Consider the following 22,500-nt stretch of genomic DNA (forward strand, 5'->3'; position numbering starts at 1 on the left):
ATTTGGATCCAGAAATGGAGGAGAATTTTAGCACCAAACAGCATTTATTGTATTATTTTCTTATGTTTTCAACTAAAACGGGTAATAAACATCATATAACTAAATTTGTCTACCCATGGCCAAAACAATTAGTTAGATGTCACTTCTACTAAGTCATATAACTCTTCCCCCCCACCCCCCTTCCACAAAGCTAAAAAGGTTTAAATAATTGGGTTGCGCGTATGTTGCGAGATAAGTTTTTATTTCTTTGTTTTTTTCTATTAAATTGGAATGGCGGGGGGTTGGGGGGTATAATCGGAAATGGGAGTTTAGGGAAGCATTTTTAAAACCATATTGCCCAGTCCTCCTGCCAAGTTATCAATATAGTGAAATGTTAGGTTTGGACTTTTTTCTTTCACCTAATCTTTTTTTTTTTTTTTTTACTGTATCTGTATTGCTACCAAAGTAAAAGATTTCATTGTTTGTACATTAGTGTTACAAAGATGATTGTTACTGTTTGTGACTGATTTGATGTTACCCTACAACCACCATTTGCCGGACTTGAGCGACACATTAAAGCGCTGCCCACGTATGTATGGAGTGTCAAATGAACAAAAAGGCGTGTATTGTCCTTATTATTGTTATTTCCGCGAAGTGAGAGCGAGCTAATCTCCTCCCAGTTCGCGGGGAGTTTTCTAGCAACTGTTGCCCGGTGAGGCAGCGCCATAGCCACCGTAGTCGTGGCGACTGTAACCCACCAACAACAAGCTCTCGCTTCATCATTCCCACCTCCTCCACCATCCTCATACTCACCCGCCGCTCCACAAGCAGGTTTGGAAACAACCTTTGATTTTAACCCCCCTCTCACATTTGTTGCTTTTCACATTCAAACGCTTCTTGTTATTTCTTTTAAGACGCGAACGCGCTGCTTGGGAGTTGTTTTTCATTTCTTTTTTTTCTTCTTCTTTTTTTTTTTTTGTCCAGCGGAGGCTCGGCTCGGCTGGCTGTGTGGCTGGTAGCAGTTTTTGCTAGCGAGGGTGCTTCTTTGTAACGTGTTAGCCTTCCGTGCTAACGCCGCCTCGGTTGTGTGTGTGTGTGTGTGTGTGTTTGTTTTTAATGCTCGTTCGCAGCGTGGAGACCGTGAGCACAGTCCCGATCGCCGGCCGGTGCGAATGCGCTTTGAGGCCACGTTTTTGTCGGCTAGACATGTTGAAATAAAAGTCGCGAGTCAGGTGCTAGCTCCGGGTTAGCTCCCCCCCCCCCCCCTCCTCCACCTCCCTGATGCTAGCTGGTCAGCTGGAGCAGGTGTCTCGTCTCCCCCTCCACCCCACTCCATTCACAATGCTTGTATCGGGAAGATATGTGATCAGAATTTGCCATTCAACTTCCAACAGCCACGCCGAAGCAAAGTGTTTTGTTTTTTAAGATGGGGTTCTCCGTGTCTATAATAGCTAAGCCATTACTTTCCCTTTTGTCTTAAGGGGTGGGAAAGGCGAGATAGCAGCGGCGCTAGCTCTTCCACCTGCCTGCCCCTCTTTGTGGTTTCGGAAGCTGATAAGGTGGCTGATAACACGAGGCTAACTTACGTGTTATTTACAGTATTTATTTATTATTATTTTTAGGTAGGTTACAAAAAGCAGCACCTGCCCGTTTTATAACGCTGTATCTTTTTTTCTTTTTTTTTGACGTCCACGGTTAATTTGAAATAATTATGTTTGATTTAAGGGGTGACAAAATATTGAGTGTTGCCATGTAGTGTATCGACACAGCGTCAATACACCAGCATCAGATGTAGTTACTGTTATTGTTACCATATTGTACAAATCAAGTTTTGCTTTTACCCTTAACATTCAGTGCACAAATTTGGCAATAATTTTTATGGTAAATTTGTCATTTTTGTTGTCAGATACTTGATATCCGTCGTTAAAATACTTTAATGTGGAGCAGGGTCCACCAAATGCGGTCCTCGAGAGCCCCTATCCAGCCTGTTTTCCCATGTTCCCCTCCTCCAACACACCTGAATCAAATGATCAGCTCACATGCAGAAGCCTAACGTCCCTAATTATTTGATTCAGGTGTGTCGGAGGAGGGAGACATGGGGGGGAAAACAGACTAGAAAGGGACACTCTTGGATTGTGGAGTCTAATGGAGGAACAGGGTCAATTTGGAACCATTCTATTAAACTCAGGGGGTGGGAAAATAACATTGGCACGTATCGATACAGTGTCAAATGTTGATATCACAAGTGTCGTGTGAAAAGGTTTTTCCTTGCTCCCTTATGACATTTGAACAACTTAACACAGTAGCTGTGTCCTATTTCATTGAGTGGGTCCAAATTTGTCTCAAGATACCGCTCTACCTTGATATCGTATTTACTCCGTGATTCCCAAACCCCTGGGTAACTCGTTACTACTTTTTTTTTTGGTATTATTACTGAAATAGCCACAAAGCATCAAATTCACATCTTTTGCATTTATCGAATCCTTACTCTAGTTTTCTTAACATCTCCTTTTTCCCGAGTCTATTTTACCAGCTGCTGCCTATTCCCTATCAGGGGAGAGTAAGAGCAGGTGAAGGGGGGGGGGGGGGGTGCTTGTAGGTTGAGACAGGTGGTACCACCTCGATGTATCTCAAAAAGACCCGCAAGGTCTGCAAGTCGTAACGACCGCAAAAAAGCTGAAGCAATTAGATGAAAGTAGCACAGTAGTAAATAATACAAACGTATTGACCTGTTGGCATTTGCAACCAAAAATGGGTCGTGACAAGAAACCAACCCCCCCCAGTTAGCGGTCCCTTTCCCTCTTTTCCCTGTTTAGAGACACTCAAACCCAATTTTGGGGACTGCTAGTTATCAGCTCATGTTACCTCTTACCTGTCATCTGGCGGGGCAGGAAAAGCGTCGCGCCACCTGCCGCCCGGATCCTGTTGCATTTCCAATCACGAAAAGAGGGGGCTGATTAATTCAATTATGCAGCCATCCATTTTCATGGCTCAGCAGAATGCGGCTTGCATTCTGTTTGCTTTCTGGGCCGAGACTCAAGCAGACAGATATGTTAGGATGTCAGTGAAAGTGGAGACCGTGTTCGGGCCCGAAGCCACATCTGCCAGTTTAGGATGACCATGAGTCAGGATTTGTTTTTTTTTCCCATGTGACATTTCAGTTTCCAAACTGTTTTAATGGAACCGTTGGATTATTTTTGTAGCACTGACTTTTTTTTCCCCAACTGAAATCCGACAGTGAAAAAATTATAAGGGCTGTCCGTCCGTCCAGCCATCCATCCGTATATCTTTATGGGGGGGTGATGTTAAATATTGTTTTCCTAATAGCTTTGCCCAAGTTAGATTTGAATGTTTTTGGTGACAGTTTATTTTGCCGACAATGGCGATAATGCCATAATATTACAAGAAAATGTTTACAATATTCATATAAAAAAGTTGTAATATTAGAACAACAACAAAATCTACTGTTTTTTTTTTTTAATACAAATTCTGATAAAATTACAAATTTATTGTAAAATATTTAATATTACAAAAAAGACGTCAGAATATATTAAGACTATTCGCAATATCCAGATTTAATTATGGCTGTTACTAACAATTATATTAATTATTAATCTGATGATTATTTTTTTCCCATTAATCAATTAATCAGATTACAAAAAAAATATTTCCATCCCTTCAAAAACAGGACATTAGAATGTATTAAGACTATTTGCAATATCCAGATTTAATTATGGCTGTTACTAACAATTATATTAATTATTAATCTGCTGATTATTTTTTTTCCATTGATCAATTAATCAGATTACAAAAAAAATAATTTCCATCCCTTCAAAAACAGGACATTATTTCAAATTGACGGTGCAAAAAATGCACAATAATAATAATAATAATAATAATAATAATTTATTATGATTCAATTACTAGTTTTGTCTGTAACGTGTCAGAAAATAGGGAGAAACGTTGATCATTGATTAAACAAAGCTCTTCAGTCTGTTTTCATTGAGGACAACAGGATAACCAATTTGTTGTCAATCTGTCGAGTACCTAAACATTTTTGTAATTATTTTATCATTATAGCTTCATTGAAAACCGAAAAACGTGGAAAAGCTTTCATATTTTATAATTATTAAAATAAAGTAAAAAATATTATGTTGATAATATTAAGGGGGAAATATTACTTCATTTTTGTAAAATTGACCAGGAGCTCCTAATTTTTTAATAATAATGTAGCAATTGTATTATCATGAATTGCCGGGGAAGAGAAGAATCTCTTCCCCTGCACTGCTGTCACCAGATCCCCACCTCGCCTTGGGTTCAAGTTGTTCAACTGCTCCAAAAAGTCATGACTCAGTCTAGCTAACTTGCTTTAAAAAAAAAAAAAAAAAAGTACATGGGTGAGCATTTTCTCAAAGGGGGAACCTCGCGCTTGTCGTCATTGTCACGTTAGCGAGAGGAACTGAAATGGGCGTGCGGGTGCAGGGCTCAAAAATGTTGCCCTCCTCGCTCGCTTTTGTTCCCGTGTGTGTTGTGTGTCTTTGTAGGGCTTGCTCTTGCTCGGCGGAGCACAGCGTTTAAGTGGGCCACAAGGGAATGTGCCTGAATGGTGAGGCAGAAGGTGTGTTTTGTGTGTGTGTGTGTGTGTGTGCGTGTGTGTGTGTGTGTGTGTGTGTGTGTGTGTGTGTGGAGGGGGTTGGGGTGAGGCAACCGGGAAATTTTGTTGTGTGATGCAGGGGTTATTTTTTTGGGTTCAAAAATTGCTACTTATTTATACTTAGCATTAGCCTGCCAACTAGAGACGTAACATTAATCAGTTCATGGAATCAATTATCAAATGAATCGACAAATATTTTACGAGCAATCGAGTACAGGGGTGGTCAAAGTAGGGCCCGGGGGCCACCTCGGACCCGCTCGCAGTCTCTGACCAAATCAGTAACTGAATCATAATTCATTCATGTCTTCTGCACAGTTAATTTAAAAAATAGTGTCCTGTTTTTCAATGACGGGATGGAATTTTTTATTTTTTTTAATCCAATTAATTAATCCATAGATTTAACTTTGTCAATAGAGTATGACTACAGGTTTTTGTTTTCCTGGCTCAAAATGAGGCAGTGGTATGATCCTGACTATGGTGGGTGATTACCGATTACCAGGTATTGGTATCTGTGCCAATACCAGTCTTATTTTAAGGTCTCAGTACTCACAGCGGTGACCTATACAATTATCGGCCACCCTCCAGCAGCCATTTTACGATCAGGGACTAGAAATGAGAAATTATATGAAAACAAAGTTGCCATTAATTTTTGAGCATTTTTTTTAACTACAATCATTAAAAATAAATTGTAAATATAGTTCAACATTGTTGTAAAAACACTATGTGGCGTGTATAACGGTTGCTTCTTGATGTGTTTCTCCTTCGGTACGTTAAAGTAAAAAAAAAAAAAAAAAGCTGTTTCTTCTTCGGTTGTTACTTCGAGTCTTTCCGGTGAACTGCTGTTGATATAGCGCCTCCATAATGGCGCAACACTGCAAGTGCAGTTGAAATGCGTCAAATGAGCGCTATCGGTGGCTCAGGCTGGAGGTGGCCGCCTCTGAATTTTGTACACAGGAAAAACCCTGGTATTAAAGTGGTTCTTTTTCCTGCTTTTCTGCACCTCAGTGCAGAGATTGACTCGGCTTTGTATGCCAACATGAAGGTCAGCCGCCCGAACCGCTAACGCCAGGGCAAGCTCAAAAAGACGGCCACAGAAAAAGGCCCCGTGTGATAGGGAAGATAAAGAGGACGAAGCAGGCTGTCCCCGGAGGGCGTGGAAGCTGTAAGGGAAGCCGGCTTAATTAACCAAGAGAGGTTTGTTCCCAGGAGGTGATGGCTGTGTCATATTTTCTTACTACTTAACAATACTCTATTACTAACTCGCGATAAGTTGTTAGCAAGGATTTTCCTCGCCGACTTTCCTCAGCCAAGCGGCGTTTAAACGTTTCCAGCGCGCAGATTGACAAAAGCAATGAGGAGCCGCGTCTATTTGGAGTTTGTTACATATTAACCGGCTTTATGGCCGCTGACCTGGAGACGTGACCACGCGCCGCTGATGCATGAGCTGCTCGGTACATTGAGTATCACGCGGCATAGAACAGGTGCCATCGATTCCGCCAACACGGATGAGCCCGTTGTGGCGCCTCGGCATGGTTTGAGCAGCCGGGCAAATTTGCTCGGTTATGAAGAAAATATTCGTCACGATTCATTTGGTAGTAATTCAAATCAAAAAAAAAATTTTTGGTGCAGAACATAAAAAAATGTTAAGACAAATTTCTCTGAAACACTATAATTAGGTTCTTTTGGACCAAACCAGATTCATTAAATTTGTTATTTTGAAAAAAAAAAAAAGAAAGTGCAAATATATACTTTGAAACAACTCTAAATTAGTATTAATATTTTTTGGGGGTAATTGTGGAGTTAATTGAAATTGTAATAGGATTTTAATTAATTGCACAGCCCTAGTCTGAGTATCGAGGCCACCTCAAAAAGAACCGGCCTCCTTTGTGACTCGGGCTGCTCCATTATGAAGGAAATCATTAATCACGATTATTTTGGTAAAAATTGAAATCACAATTAGGACGATCATTTAGTTTTTGGTACAAAACAAGAAAATGTTTAAACGTAAAAATTATTATGACAAATAAAAAATTTTGAAACGCTATAATTATGCAAGTTCCTTTTAGATGAAACAACATTTATTAAAGTAGTTATTTTAAAATTTAAAAAAAAAAAAAAAGGTGCAAATTTATAAATTGAAACAATTCAAACAACTCAAAATTAGTATTAATAATAAAAAAAAAATTACGATAATGCTGATTTTGTAATTGTGGAGTGTAATAAGTGAAATTGTAATTGAATTTCGATTAATTGCACAGCACTATTTGTGGCCTTCCAGTAATCATAAGAAAGCCGAATTGTAAAAAAAATTTAATAATTAGTTAGAGTTTTTAACAGGTCACATGTAGAAAATGGTCGCCAGCTGTGTTCACAAAGTCGTTCACTACCATTGACGACTATAGACGTCAAAGATCTATTTGGGCTGCTAGTGGGCTAAAAAAAGACTCTTGTAATAATAATAAAATATTTTTTGTGTTCTTAGGCGCCATGCAGACCCCTGAAGCGGGCGCTGACTCCACCTCCACCGTCCCTATTCAGACCACCGTGCCTGTCCAGCCAGCCGGCTCCACCCAGCAGCTGCCTGTCCAGCAACAGGTAGCGCCGTCGCCGTCACCGTTCCGTACGACAGCGCCGGGATCTTTAATGCGTTGTTTTTTTTGTTTTGTTTTTTGCCAATTGCATTCCAGACGCAGACAGTTCAACAGGTCCAGCATGTTTACCCAGCACAGGTGCAGTACGTGGAAGAAAACAGTGGCGTCTACACCAACGGCAACATGTGAGTCAGCACCTCCACCCCTGCGCTCACACACACACACACGCACACGCATGCTAGTTCATGTCATCGGCACATGGCGGTGGAGGCAAGAGCGCGCTTGTGCTTCACTGCGCGCAGTCACCTGAACATGACCACAAGTAGGCCTCCTGTTTTTTTCAAGTGTTGTGGTTAAGACGGCGTCCCCCAAGGCGGTGCCGTTAAGCAGCTGAGCCGCCAGTGTGTGTTCAGACAACAACACACACACACACACATACGCGCGCGCAAAGACACTAGTGGCTTAGTGTTATGCCAAGAAACGCTAAACCAATCACAGTACTTAAAAAAAAAAAAAGTTTTGAAATATTTTTCCTTAAATTTGATTAATCAAAATGTTTAATATTTATTCCTTTTTACTAATTTCAAAATTGATTGCCCGACTGATTCATCGGTCGAGCTATTTAATTGATCGATAGTAGCTATTAAGAAATCGTCTAAAATAGATATTTTTGCAGTTTTTTTTTTTTTTTAAATATACACATCAACACATAATATAAGATAAAGAACCCCCCCAAAAAAAATTGTCAAAAAAAGTTTACCTGATGAGTGATTTTTTTTAATTCGTCTAAAAAACAAGCCTGACGAGTTTTTTTTTTTTTTAATTGTCAAAAAAAATGGCTGATTAATTTTTTTTTTTCAGAATTGTCACACAAAAAAAGCCTGATTAGTATTTTTTCTTTTTTTTCTGAATTGCCCAAAAAATGCCTGATTGGTGATTATTATTTTTTTATCATCCAAAAAATTGTCTGATTTGTGATTTTTTTTTTCTTGAGTAGTAAGTAATACCACTAGTACTTTCGATATGTATAATTTCCACCTAAAAAAAAAAACAATAAAAACAATGACATATGATTTTAAAAGAAGACGGACGTACCAGTATAAATCTCAGTATAGCATTTTTTCCTTAAAATTACATAAAAATGAATGGCAAATTTCTAGTTCCTAATCATAAAAACGGCCACAGGAGTGGATCCGATGATGGTATCTGCCGCCTAGTACCGATACCTTAAAATAAAGCCGCGTATCAGCCTGATAGCCCTAGTAAAAATAATTTTTTTAACGTATTTTTATCCTATTAAATTATTATGCTAAAATTTGATTATAAATAATACAATAAAAATGACCTTTAGCTTTTATTTCAAAACTATTTTACATTTCAACTTTTTTTTTTTTGTCTTCTTTCCATTTTACAAATGAAATGTGTGGCCCTTGCGTACAAAACCCACTCAACAATAGCCATCTTCCCAAACAGAAGAACCTACTCGTACCAGGAGCCACAGTTGTACAGCCAGAACAGCGGCGGGAACTACTTCGACACGCAAGGGAGCTCGTCCCAAGTGTCCACGGTGGTCACCTCCCATGGGATGGCCAATAACGGCGGCGGGGGCAACGGCGGCATGAGCATGGGCCTGGCGGGGGGTCAGGTCATCGGCAGCGGTTCCGGGGCCTACCTCATGGACAACGCCGGCGCTCATCCTGCTGCCCAGACCGCACGGGCCTCGCCAGCGACTGTGAGTGGTCCAATAATCTTCGGAATATTCGCCGTTCACGATTAGCAAAATGGACGACATCACCGGCCTCGTATAGTCGGCAGTCTGTGAAAAATCTGTGAACCGCTTCCTGGTAGATTAAAAGGTTTTTTTTCTGCTTAGCAACAGGAAATTTTAGTACACTTTAATGATGGCATTACGGTTCTGCAACGGTAACCCCGAATAGGGAAAAAGCTTATCAGAAAGAGAAGACAAAATGAATGGTTATGCAATTTGTACATGTGTTTTTGTACTGTATTGTGCATGTGAAAGTTGTAATAGTCGGATGTGTCACAATGGAATCTGGAAGGTTTGGTTGTGCGCATACATTCTATTATTACCTTGCCAATTGGAACCCTTTCAGCTTCCTTTCCTGTCGTAACGAAGCAAATGTTAGAAACAAGTGCATCTCAATGAGTCGTGTTGTTGAAAAGTTCATTTATTAGTAGTTCAAAACAGGAAATCATAAAATATTATTTTTATTAACTACTAAAATAAATCGAGTTTTCCCTATTTATCGCCTTGCACCTGAATTGATTTGAGTTCTGCTCTGCTTGGGTTTACCAGCGCTTGCTCTGTGGTCTTTCCTAGACTTTCTTTAATTTTAGCCGCCGGCTCCTAACTGTTCATTTATGCATTTGTTTATTTGAACTTCCCGTTTTGTTTTTTTTGTTGTTTTTGTTTCCCTCCTCTTACAATTTTGTTGTCCTGTGCTTGGTGGTTTTTGTCAGATTGAAATGGCGATTGAGACGCTCCAAAAATCTGAGGGTTTATCCAGTCAGAGAAGCTCGCTGCTCAACAGCCATGTAAGTTGCAACGCTTGTGCCTTCTTCCGCTTTGGACCTTGACCTGCGCTGAACTCGCTCGCTCGCTCGCTCTCTCTCTCTTTCTCTCTCTCTCTCTCTCGCGTTCCTGCCGCTCTCAACGGCGCACTCCAGTTTGGTTCGCCGCTTGCCTTTTTTGCTCACTGGCGTTTAGGTGAATTTCTTGTTTTTGATCAGACTGGTGTTTTACTGTCTTTTTGTGTGGGGTGAAACGAGTCCTTGAGTAATTTGAGTACCTCAATTAAAAAAAAAAAAAAAAAAAAACAGCTTGAGGATTTCTTTTCTGCTTCGGGTATCCTCAGACAAAGCCCAGTTTACGTTGCTGTCACAAACTTGCCACCAACATCAACTCGTCATCCTGAAATCATGTTCAGTCGCTAATTAAATAGGCTAAAATTGTTAGCGGCTAATGGCTAGCAGCTGGCCACTAAGGTGAGGCTGCTAAGTGCCCAAGAAAGCTGCCAAGACGAGCCTCAGACTTCTTTTCAAAGGCAGTTTGATAGGCGAAAATGATTCTGCACGTTAATGCTGACACAGTTGTAGTTTTTACTGACCTTTTTTTTTTTTTTTAACAAACCAGGCTAACTCAAATGTGCTACTTTAGCCAGCAAAATCAGTCCTGTGGTGGGTTGCTCATTATCAAGTGAAATTTGTTTTTCTTTCTCTTAAAAAAAAGGGAGAAAAATATAATTTCCCAAATATCCAAATACTTGAATTTTACATAATTTTCAGTAGGACATCCTGCGAATACCAAAATATTTGATAGCTGCAGATCTAGTTATTACCCCTCCTCAGTAAGCATAGCGAATTCCTGCCTATTCACGGTTTGCTATTGACATATTTACCTCTTTTTTCCCCCCTGTGGAAGGAACCTTCATCTTTTGCATGATTCTGTGCTCCTTTTGTAGAAAATATGCCACCAGATGGCGCCAAAGCCCTGGAAAAAAAGAACATTGACATTTGTGATACATCATGACAGAGACTAAATAAATAAAATATTACCTTTTGCGGCTCTGTTCTTCGGCTGCCTATGAAGTGCGTCATTATGTGGGTGGGACCCACTATGCCACCAAGTGTTCAGGCGGAGACACTACAGTTTGTGTGGAAACCGGTGTCGGTACCAGTTGTGATCGGGCTGCCAGATCGTATCGGGGTTACCTACCTACGCTACATGATTGGCTGGAAATTATCCGCTTAACGTCAAACATTGGAAAGAAAATATTCTCGATGTAATTTAACTCTTTTACTGCCAATCACGTTTAATGACGTATACTAAAATACAAATGAATCCCGCCAAAAACGTTAATTGACGTTTACTACCGGGGGGGGGAGGGGGAGTTGTTCCTCAATGGGCGGTGGACCTTGTTGCGTAGTGCTCCTCTTGTGAATGGGTGTAAAAATCACAAAACAGCCACTAACTACGGCCAGCAGATGGCAGCATTGTATCTCTTTTCAATGGGCTTACGGTAGTATGGAATTACACTGAAACATGACGAATGATTCAAGGATGAAGTGAATGATCAAAACCTTTGTCACATTAAATCTAATTCATAGCGCGTCACTAAACAAAAAATATATGTGTCATAGTCACTGTTGTGCGGAAAATGTATCTTTTCACAAAAAGCTTTTCAATTTTCGCTCAACGTCACTCAAACTCGCTATTTTCAAATGGTGATTGCTAAAGAACGAGGTAGAAAGGTAAGGTAGGAACATACTTTTTTTTTTTTTCAATGAAAGAATGGAATCCAATCTTTCATAAGGTATCATATGGTTTATGTAGTCAAAGCGAAAGACGAGTTAAAATGCTCAAAATCGGCTGGCACTGTCGGGGTTGTGTTTTGGATAACGTGAGGCAGTAAAAGAGTTAAATAAATGAAATTGTAAACTTTCCCACACACTTCAAGTCACACGCGAAAGCCGGTAAACACCAGCTTGCTGTGACTTGAAGTTGGTCTAAAACTTTTCTCATAATAGTCTAAAAAGGTCTCAAATTGAACTTAGTGATTGCTGCAAGAACCCTGGCGATGTCACGCACCGTAACATTTTGTCAGTATTCCCACGCGTCCGGTGCAAGTCAACATTTGTGCGTCTTTAACCCGCAGCTGCAGTGGCTGCTGGACAACTACGAAACGGCAGAGGGCGTGAGTCTCCCGCGATCCACCCTCTACAATCACTACCTGCGCCACTGCCAGGAACAGAAGCTGGACCCCGTCAACGCGGCGTCCTTCGGCAAACTCATCCGCTCCATCTTCATGGGACTGCGCACGAGGCGCCTCGGGACGAGGTCGGCCCCCGCCGGGGTCTTTTCGACACGACGGTTCTTGTCGCGTGACGCTCTTTGTTTGTGCGCGGCAGGGGGAACTCCAAATATCACTACTACGGTATACGCGTGAAGCCCGACTCGCCGCTCAACAGACTCCAGGAGGACATGCAGTACATGGCCCTCAGACAGCAGCCCGTTCAGCAGAAACAGAGGTCGAGCAAGGGTCACGCGGACCGATGTCATCAGTTTTTCGGGGGGGAACTGACGCGTGTCCCGCCGTTTCAGGTTCAAACCGGTGCAGAAGTTTGACACCAGCCCCACGGAGAACTACTCGGGTGCAGGCCACAACCAGCCGGGGGCGGCGGAGCAGACCGTCATCGCACAGAGTCAGCACCACCAGCAGTTCTTAGGTCAGTCGCCGTATTGGATCCCGTTTCAAAGCATCCTCTAACCGTCACTACGGCAACAGATGCATCGCAGGCACTCCCCGACTTTGCCGAGCTGGACCTGGGGCAGAGCAATCCGGAGAACATCAGCGCGGAGGACGTCAAGGCTCTCCAATCACTTTACAGGGAGCACTGTGAGGTACATTTTGATTTTAAAAGACCTTAACAGGCGGAACGCTGCCAATTTTTCCGTTCTCGTAAGTCGACATATGAAGCCTGCACTGCTACGTTTAATTCCATAGCATCTTCTTTACAATTGGGTTTATTGACGGGCAAGTACAAAATCAAAATCGGTCAAAATCCAGTAAAACAGCCGGGAGCGAAAGGGGTTGCTTCAGTGAAAATGTCTGGGAGTGAATTTGTTAAATTTATATCAACAAAGTTACATTTGGAGTTTGTATTTAAAAAAAAAAATAAATAAAATCCTCAGAGTTAAGGGTGAATATTGTCTCCAAATATCTGTTATCGGTCTCCTTGACTTCTAATAATCGGTATCAGCCCTGAAAAAATACAAAAAACATCGGTCTACCTTGAATCGGTATCGGGCCGATACCCGGCATTTTTTTTTCTCAAGGTATTGTACTCGCAACGGCAGCCAATACTGGCTGTTTTACCATCAGGAATTAGAAGAATAGAATACTTTGTAGCCATTAATTTCATGCAATTTTAAGGAAAACATTTATATTGGGATGTATAGGTCTTTTTTTTTTTTTTACTATGGGTATATATGTGCTATTGGTACTTGACATGTTACTATTCATACTGGTATCGGTCTAAAAAAAAAAAAAAGTGATATGTAAACCTCCCTAATTGAGTTTCTTTCTCAATGTCACATACACTCGTACCAAGCTCTTCAAACTTAAAAGCAAGAAACACACAATGAAATGTGGTCACGATCCACACCATGAAAAGGTTGTGTGTCTGCTGACATTTAGAAAGTTCTCATCATAAAGTTTGCTAAAAATCCCGATCAGGTTGTTGTACCTTATTGAAGCGTCCACTCGAGTAAATTCCTGATTCTGTTGTCAGGCCATCCTGGACGTGGTCATCAACCTGCAGTTTAGTCTCATTGAGAAGCTATGGCAAACCTTCTGGCGCTATACTCCGCCTGACACTGTAGAGGGCGCCACAATAACAGAAAACAGGTGAGGACTTTGCACGGTGTCATTGAAAAGCGGAAATGTGACGGCGTTTGTACCCGACGCGCAGCAGCATAAGCGAGATTGAAGCCCGCCTGCCGCAGTCGCGACTGCTGGCACTTTGCCGGCACGAAGCCGTGCTCAAGTGGATGAGCACCTGCGACCATCTGATGTACCAGGCCCTTGTGGAGATCCTCATCCCTGATGTCCTGAGACCCATTCCCAGTGAGACACGGAGTCGCGCAAACGCCGACACTCTTGGCAATGTCGGCATTCAAACGTTTCTTTGCTTTTGCTCGTTTGTCTCGACAGGTGCCTTGACTCAAGCCATTCGCAATTTTGCCAAAAGCCTGGAAAGTTGGCTCAATCACGCCATGAATGCGATTCCGCAGAGGATGATCCAGACCAAGGTGTTGATATTATTCCACTCCGGTTCTGTAGGTGGCGCTAATGCTTGTGACGGATGAAAAACAAAAGTTTGGTCGTTTTTGAAGGGAGGGAAAAAAAATTGGATGGGCGTGTGCGTAACCAAGCCGGTTATATCCGTGTGCTGTGTTTATGATCAGGTTGCCGCTGTTAGTGCCTTTGCGCAAACATTACGCAGATATACGTCCCTCAACCACCTGGCTCAGGCGGCGCGCGCCGTCTTGCAGAACACGTCGCAGATCAACCAGATGCTGAGCGACCTCAACCGCGTCGACTTCGCCAACGTGCAGGTCGGTGTTGTGAAGCTTTATAATACTTTGGGATTTTACATTTTTACAGTTTATTTTGTTTGGATTTTTTCTTCTTCATTTCGATTAGTTTTAATTTTTACAGCAGGTTTGTTGTTGTTATTTTAATTTGTTTTAGTTTTTTTTACTAGTTCAGTTTTTTTATCATTTATTTATTTATTTTTGTTGTTATTTTAATTTGTTTTAGTTTTTTTTACTAGTTTAGTTCTTTTATCATTTATTTATGGTGCAACGATTAATCAATTATTTAAAACATTTTTTTTTAAAATAATTGATAAATGGTTTCATTTTAATTTAAAATGATCCAAATGCTCCGGAATTTCAGCTCATCATTAAATATTCTCCGATTTTGTAGTCCTTCATCAAAGTGGTTCAACCCCAAATAATTTTTACTTTGGAAAAACGACATTTTTGTCTATTAAAACAGTCACTGAATCATCGGTTGAAAAAAGGGATGGAAATTTTATGTTTTTTTTTTAAATCTTATTCATTGATTGATAAAAAAAAATAAAATTGACAAATTAATTGATTACTGAAATATTTGTTAGTTCACGCCGCTAATATAAAGTATTACTTAGGTGCAAGATAATAAAAAAAAATTTTTTTAAATCACTTAAGTAAAGTAAACCACAATCCTTCTGGAAGGACACACGGCAATAATAAAATACAATTGACATGAACCCCGAAAGCACTTGTAAGATATTAATTGATAAATGCGAAAATGAAGAACATTTTCAATAGAATTATAGTTTTGTTTTATTTCATTAACGGGTTTCCCCCCCCCACCACCCCCATTTTCGTGTGTAAACAGGAGCAAGCGTCGTGGGTGTGCCAGTGCGAGGAGGGCACGGTTCAGCACTTGGAGCAGGACTTCAAGGCGACCCTGCAGCAGCAAAGCTCCCTGGAGCAGTGGGCGGCCTGGCTGGACAACGTGGTCACGCAAGTACTCAAGCCCTACGAGCAGCGGCCCACCTTCCCCAAGGCGGCCCGCCAGTTCCTACTCAAGTGGTCCTTCTACAGGTGAGCAAACTGTACAGACGCGCGCAGCCCAAGAAGGAAGCCGTTTATATATTTTTTTGTTTGTTTGCTCCGTACCAGTTCGATGGTCATCCGGGACCTTACCCTGCGCAGCGCTGCAAGCTTCGGTTCTTTTCACCTGATCCGCCTGCTCTACGACGAGTACATGTTCTACCTGGTGGAGCATCGGGTGGCCCAAGCGACTGGAGAGACTCCCATCGGCGTCATGGGCGAGGTACTAACATCTGGAAGGACACGTCAAAAGTCATATTGGATAATAGAGGTGTGCCCGGAAAAATTTTAAAAAAATCAATTCTCATAAGAATCGCAGTTCTCATTTAGTGCGATTCAGGATCGTTTACTTTTAAATAATTTGATACCGTCTTGCCCTTGTTTGTGTGTGCCTTTATTGGGAGCGCTGTTCATGTTGTACCCGATTTGGCCACTTAGGGGCAGTGTGGTTCGGCGCATTCTGATACACTGTTAAGTTGTAGCCACATTAGAGAGTAGAAGGAAAAAGTCACAATCAAGTTATACCAATAAAAGTAGGGTTTTTTTTGCAGCGTAAGAAGAGCATATATATGCCTTTGAGTAATGTTAACTAACATGCTTGTCTGTAAACATTCCTGAAGCGTTTTGTATGAATAGCCGTTCTTTTGAGTGATAAAAGTGTGTGCGAGTAGCGCGCTAGTTAGCATTAGCAAGTCAGACTGGAGTCGATTATGACGATTCTTTGCACATCCGTAAATTGAAGCAGAAGTCATTGTCAATCAAAACATTTTGATTATTAAAAAAAAATCATTTCCGGAATCGAATCGCAGAACCAAAAATCCGAATCGAATCGTGAGACATTCAAAGATTCACGCCCCTGTTGAATGTGTGTCAACTAAACGCTGCTGAATTGTTTTTCATCGAAGGCTAAAAATGTTTTCTTTTCAGTTTGACAGCCTGAACAACCTGTCGCTCGCAAACATCGATAAAGGTACGTGCTTCCGGCTTTCTCTGCTAAACTCATTTGCTCCCAAAAACGTATAAATATGTTCTATTTTAAATGTGTCCTAAAGATGTATTTATACATTTTTTATGGTAGAACATACAGAAGGCTTTGAGGCAGCCTCTCAACTGCAAAGAACGGTTGAAGAAATGGTAGTTATTACACAAACGGCCAGCAGGTGGCAGAAGAGCAAAAGAGATCAACTAGGGCCATGTTGAAAAAAGCTCATTTACCCACAGTTCTAAACAGATTTGTGAATAATGATGAAAATTTTGCAATATTCTAATGCTAATTGCTGCAAAACGGAAACAGATTCCTGATGAAAGAAGAGACTAATGTTTCTTTTGGTAGTTTCCATTTTTTTTTAGCAAAAGGACAACATCAACTCAGTCAAAATCCAGTAAAACAGCAGGGAGCGAAGGGGGTTGCTTCCGTGAAAATGGCTGGGAGTGAATGAGTTAACTGCGGTTCACAAAACGATGCGCTTGGTTAACGTTCAAGTTTCAATCAAGCCTCAAACTAGAAAACGATTTTCCTCCTCCCTAGATGAGACGAGCGGCATGGACAGCGATTTAGACGAGGACGCCGAGGAGTCCGGGGAGCCTCTGGCCAAGCGCGAGAAGTCTGAGCACGAGGTGATCCAGGTGATCCAGGTGGGCGCCCTGGAGGACGGCTCCCACCCGGTGGTGGGCGTGGTCCAGCCCAGCGTCCTGCATTCGTTGCCGCAACCCCCGCAGGACCACGGCGAGCACATCCCGACCCCGTCCGCCGCCCCCGCCATCCGCCACTGCGGCGCCACGGGCAACACCTACGCCTCCGTTTGACGGTGACGGCCGACATATCCCGTCAGCCCGCCAGCTTTCAGTCCGTCCGTCCGCGATCGGGTCCCACACCGGATCGATGCGTTTTTTTCCCCGCGTCTGTTTCGGAATGCTGCGTCCTCTATGAAGTCTCGTCGGGAGGAATTTAAAACACAGGGTCTCACGAAAATCAACGTTCTACTACTGATGTCTACGAGCTGAAAGGCGGCCCGCTGTATATAGATCGACTTCAATGTAGGACAACCCGAAAACTCATGGTGCTATCATTGTCTTCTGTTAAACTAGAATAAGTTATCTGGGCGTTTCCCCAACCTTTATTGAGCCAAGGCGTAGACACTACTCTTAAAAAGTTGGGCATATTCAGCGTTCGGCCGAAACTTCAGGATGAACCTCAAAAGTTGCTGCTATACGGCAAACCGTCATCGGCACCAGAAAGAAAACCTCTTTCATCAAAATTTTTTGTCTTAAATGAAATGTTATATATTTCAAGCGTGAATTTTTCTAATAGAAGCAGGAGATGCATCGGTCCATTCATGGATTGAATGCTGCGCAAAAAAAAAAATAGTAAATTCCGAGATTAACTTTTAATTGAAATTAATTTAACCAGTAAAGTTTGTAGTGCATTTTGGGATCATCCTGAAATTTCACCCGTGACCCCAATTCAGTGGACCAGCAAATTCACCAACTGATTTTAATGGAAAAATAATTTCGGCAATCATAAGGGAACGTCAATACTTAACGCTTTTTTGCTAAAGATATTTTTTTGTACAATTTTTTATTTTATTTTTTAAATGGCTGATCGATCACTCATTGTACTTATTTGCCCTTTTTTTTTAGGAAAAGCACATTTTGAGCAATTATAAAAGGGAGTGTTAATACTTAGCCCATTTTCACTATAAGCATTTTTTGCTGAACTGACGCTGTTCGGCACTTATTTACCGAAATCCCCGCTTGCTTATTCACATCGTTTTGACACAATCGCCCTTATTCAAGGAAACCGGTTTATTATTCCTATGTATACATTTTTTTTTTCTCCTCACTCCTGTTTATTGGCAGTTAAACGTCAGTTCCACGCAGATTTTTTTGCAATCCCTGCGAATGGGAGGTCCGCTGTATGTCCCAACTTTTTGGGGACGAGTGTACTTTTGAATAATCTCTTAGCACACTACCACGCAAAACTGCCCTCCCCCCTAAAAAAAGGTTACAAAAGTTAATTACGTACCTTGTGCATTTAATTGTTCTGCCCATCACAATACATCGCTGGCACAGACAAATGAACAAAAGGTTTTTTTTTTTTATTATTAAGAATTCATTTCCGGGACAATTAGGTTGAAACGTTATCATTTCTTACGGCACGCTGCGTTTGGGAATCACTGACTTATTGCAACTATTTTCAAACGATTGTATGTAGCCGTATGTGCGGAGTTTGACCAGCGGTAGCCTTGTACCACAAGCTGCATCGTAAAAAAAAAAAAAAAAAAAAACCCACCTCCCCTGTCCCATGCCCCCCCCCCCCCCTTGAGGAATATGTGCGCTGCTGCTACTCTTGTAAATAGAAGCGATACCGTTTGGATGACCCGGCCGTACCCCCCCCCCCCCCCCCCCCGTACCCCCCCCATCCTCGCCGCTAACCTATTATGCACTCTGAACGTAACGTTTGCCTTGTCCACGTAATCACGAAATCAGCCGAATGGACACATCAAACCCCTCCCTGTTTTTTGTCTCAATCAAATCTCTTGTGAAGGACCAAAAAAAAAAAAAATAAATTTATAGGAATAAAACGAGGCGGCTGGGGGCGAGCCAATAGTTGTGCCATGTTACAGAGCAGAAGGAATGTCAGGGATTTCATGTACCTCGGCTTTATCACAGTGCCTTATCCTTACATGCAGCTCTTCGCAGAGTCCATGCATCACAACCCCCCCCCCCCCCTTTTTTTTTTTTTTTGACTTTGTTTTAGTTTGGCTGCACCCCCGTCCACAGAGAAGGCTTTCGGATTTGGACTGTTCAGACTTGAGGGGCTGCTGCCACAGACGCGGCCTTTTGCTTTGGTCCAGATTAACGGCGCTAATCTTTTTAATTCTCTCAATCGCATCACGCTGGTTCGCCTTTCGCTCCTGTTCCGGCTCCTTTTGCCAGCCCTGCTCCTGTTCCTGATTTCTTTTCTTTTTTTGTATCACGACCCTCTTGCCCCTTATTCCCTACAATGCTGTGTCTCCATTGCTTCCATATTCTTACGATTAAATTACTGGTTTGTACCGTAATGTTGAAAAATCCGATAAAAATTTTATTTTTCAAAGTACAGTGTTCCCTCGTTTTCCGCTGCGGTTAGGTTTCAAAAAATACCCGCGATAAATGAAATCTGCGAAGTAGTTAGCTTTATGTTTTACATTTATTATAAATGTTTTAAGGCGCTAAAAACCTCTCACCACACAGTGCATACATTTTCTCACATTTCTCTCTTGTTCAACCCTTCTCAATGTTCAAACCTTCAGAATTTTTATGAAATAGGTACATTACTGTAAAAAAAAAAAAAAAAGCATGCAAAATTGTACACAAAAAACAGCGAGACCGTGAAAAGTGAACTGCGTTATAGCGAGGGAACACTGTACACTCTAAAAAGACAAATCTGGCCAACTTTTAAAAAAATAAATAAATCGCTTCAATCGGTGACACACAATTGAATGAAGTTAGTCCAAAGTGAATATATTAAGTTTAAGGAACTCATAATGAATTAAACTTAATATATTCACCTGAATTAAGTTAATCCAAAGTGACCCCAATCCGAACTTAATGTATTCACTTTGGACAACTTAATTCAATTGTGTGTTACCAACTGAAGTGTTTTTTTTTTTTGTTTTTTTAAGTTGATCAACAATTCAATTTGTAATTCTCTTTTTAGAGTGTAAAAGGAGACGTTTACAAATTTTGAAAACCCGCAGTGAGCTGCAACAACAGATGAGTACAGAAACCTGAAAATATTAACTGGTGAAAAGCCCCCCCCCCCCTTAAAAAAGCAAAAAAGTAAACAATTATTTGTTCAATTTGATAGTCGATGGATGAATCGTTGCAGCTCTGCATGCTACTATACGATATCTGCATTCATCACCTCTACCTTCATCCTCATGCCTTTTTTTTTCCCCGACTCCCACTCTGCCTTGCTGTTCTAGCCTTTGCCATTTTAAAGTCAGAGAGAGAACAGAAACGTGCAACTCTGCTCCTTTTCTTTTTTTCTTTTTCTTTTTTTAATGTACGTGAACACATCCATCAGTCACCCTACCTCAAGCCAGTGGTGCCCCGCCCCTTAACACCTGCAGCAGTGTCCAAACAAACAAAAAACACGTTGCCACTGTACCCCGCACAGAGAAAAACCTTGCTTGTCCATTTCCATTCCCGTTTTTTTTTTTTTTTTTTACACGCCCATCAAACCGACCCCACCCCCACGAAAACCCAAACCCTCTTTGGTCATCTTTGTACAGTAAGGACCAAAAGTAGATATTTTCTGATATTCAAAGAGGTATATGAATATAGATCTATATGTATAGTATATATACACAATACTTGGGACACTACATATACGTGTTGCTTTCTGATTGTGGAGGTTAGCTGTGTGAAGTTGACTGAAAAGGGAAGAGGGGGGGGGGAAAAAAAAGGCACATGGACTGTACCATCTATACTTGAACTGTTAAAAGCCTTCTATGTTGTGGACACTACTGAGATTAAGCCTCCTTACAGGAAAACACTTTAATTTTGGTCTGGACCACTTTGCTGTATTATGTTTATTTATTGATATTTATTGCGTTTTTGGCCGGTTGCCACGCCAGCGGCGGTAGAGTTAGGGAACCATAAAAGTGCAAAGCTACTGTACAGAAATGACTTTTTGTTGACTTGTTTAGTTGGAAACGGCTGTTAACACGTTCACTGCCATTGGCGGTTATAGACGTCATTTTAACCGGGCCGGCAGTGAATTGAGTTAGTGGGTTGAAAGGGGCGGAGATTTGCGTCAGACTTTGCCGAAACAGAAGTTTGAAGGGGGATTTCAGTGCTTTCAATGTAAATCTCAACGCCCTCTTCTTGTATAAATACGCAACACGTCGATGGTAAACTTACTTGTATTTGTGCCTGACATGAGATAAAAAAAAAAAAAATGGCTTCGCTTTCTTCAAATCGTATGGATGTGCTTTAGGAGCATCAAGTGCTTTCTGGTCTGTGCTGCTAGAAACATTTTGTTAAATTTTTTTTTTTTTACTATAGAATTTAGTGCGAGACGATTTTTATTCCGCTAATGCTGCCAACACAACGACAAATGTTTCTTCAAAACTAAAAAAAAAAAAACTGAGAACAGGCAGCTTCACTTGACCCTCAGCAAGACTCCAGTGCCTTTAACTTGGCTCCGCCCCCCCGAGCCCAACAGATGGACGCCATCGAGAGACATTTTGTTGCGACGACGGAGGGCCGAGGCAGCATGGGATTATTATTTATTATTCATAACGGTAATTCATGGGTGTGGCAGATGAAGCTTCTTTTTAATTAATTGTACAGAACGATCAACAAAAGTTGCTGTAAGTACAATTTTTGTTTGTTTCTTTATTGCTCATGATGGTGATTTCTGTTGCTTTTTTTTTTTTTTTTTTTTTGCTGTGATTTGTATTTGGATATTTTCAAGTGCCATCGGACCGTCTTAGTGAGTTCATTTGTAGCACGCCCAAATGCAAGCACAAGCATTTTGGCAGGAGGCTTTTTCCGTTTTTTTTCCTTCTTTTTCTTCAATTAAGCCAAGATTGAAAAGAAAAATGTAAATATCCTTAAGTGAAGGTATATTTATTTGTCCTGGTTATTAGATTTTATTTTTTGGGAGGGGGGGACCTTCTTCTTTTCATCATGTATAATATCTAATATAATATATCCACAAAATTCTTTGTCTTTCTTTCCATGTGCTGTTTTTTCCCCTCATTTATCTTTTCAACTTGGCGAGCGTGTAGGGTGATTTGTACCGTTGTATTTTGCATAAAAACAAGGACGACCGGGGGACTTTTATATTTATAAAGACATTGATTTAGTGTGTCGTATTGCTGAATATAGAAACTATTTAAAAAAAAAAAAAAGAAAAAGAAAAAAAAAGACACATGTAGTTTGTTTTTTCTGAATATTTCAGGTCTCAGCTCAGGCTAGCTTAGCGTTGTTTTTTTCCCCTCCCCCCCCTCTTTCAATTTTGTGACTTTGTCTTTGCGGTAATAAACGTTTTCTTGTCCAACGCACGTCTCCTGTGTGTAAGAACTGCACCTTAACAC

At 41.1% G+C, this 22,500-nt stretch overlaps 1 protein-coding gene across 7 annotated transcripts; it reads left to right on the forward strand.

The window, feature by feature from the left end:
* The first annotated feature begins 275 nt into the window (after positions 1 to 275).
* Positions 276 to 22,463, forward strand: rfx3 (regulatory factor X, 3 (influences HLA class II expression)). Of its 7 annotated transcripts, none has more exons than XM_077542335.1 (17): positions 277 to 810; positions 7,116 to 7,228; positions 7,321 to 7,409; positions 8,698 to 8,956; positions 9,706 to 9,780; positions 11,901 to 12,082; positions 12,154 to 12,273; positions 12,347 to 12,471; positions 12,531 to 12,646; positions 13,537 to 13,652; positions 13,720 to 13,871; positions 13,959 to 14,056; positions 14,213 to 14,362; positions 15,192 to 15,400; positions 15,479 to 15,632; positions 16,337 to 16,379; positions 16,938 to 22,463. In XM_077542335.1, the coding sequence occupies exons 2-17, from the start codon at positions 7,121 to 7,123 to the stop codon at positions 17,213 to 17,215; spliced, it is 2,274 nt and encodes a 757-aa protein (XP_077398461.1). In that variant the 5' UTR covers positions 277 to 810; positions 7,116 to 7,120; the 3' UTR covers positions 17,216 to 22,463. The 7 variants fall into 7 exon arrangements, with proteins under 7 accessions (XP_077398458.1, XP_077398459.1, XP_077398461.1 ...); XM_077542334.1 differs by having other exon boundaries at positions 278 to 810; positions 13,717 to 13,871; XM_077542332.1 differs by having other exon boundaries at positions 276 to 810; positions 13,720 to 14,056.
* Positions 22,464 to 22,500: the final 37 nt, after the last annotated feature.

The sequence above is a fragment of the Vanacampus margaritifer genome, chromosome 14 (genome assembly GCF_051991255.1).
Source record: "Vanacampus margaritifer isolate UIUO_Vmar chromosome 14, RoL_Vmar_1.0, whole genome shotgun sequence".
Classification (NCBI taxonomy): Eukaryota; Metazoa; Chordata; class Actinopteri; order Syngnathiformes; family Syngnathidae; genus Vanacampus; species Vanacampus margaritifer.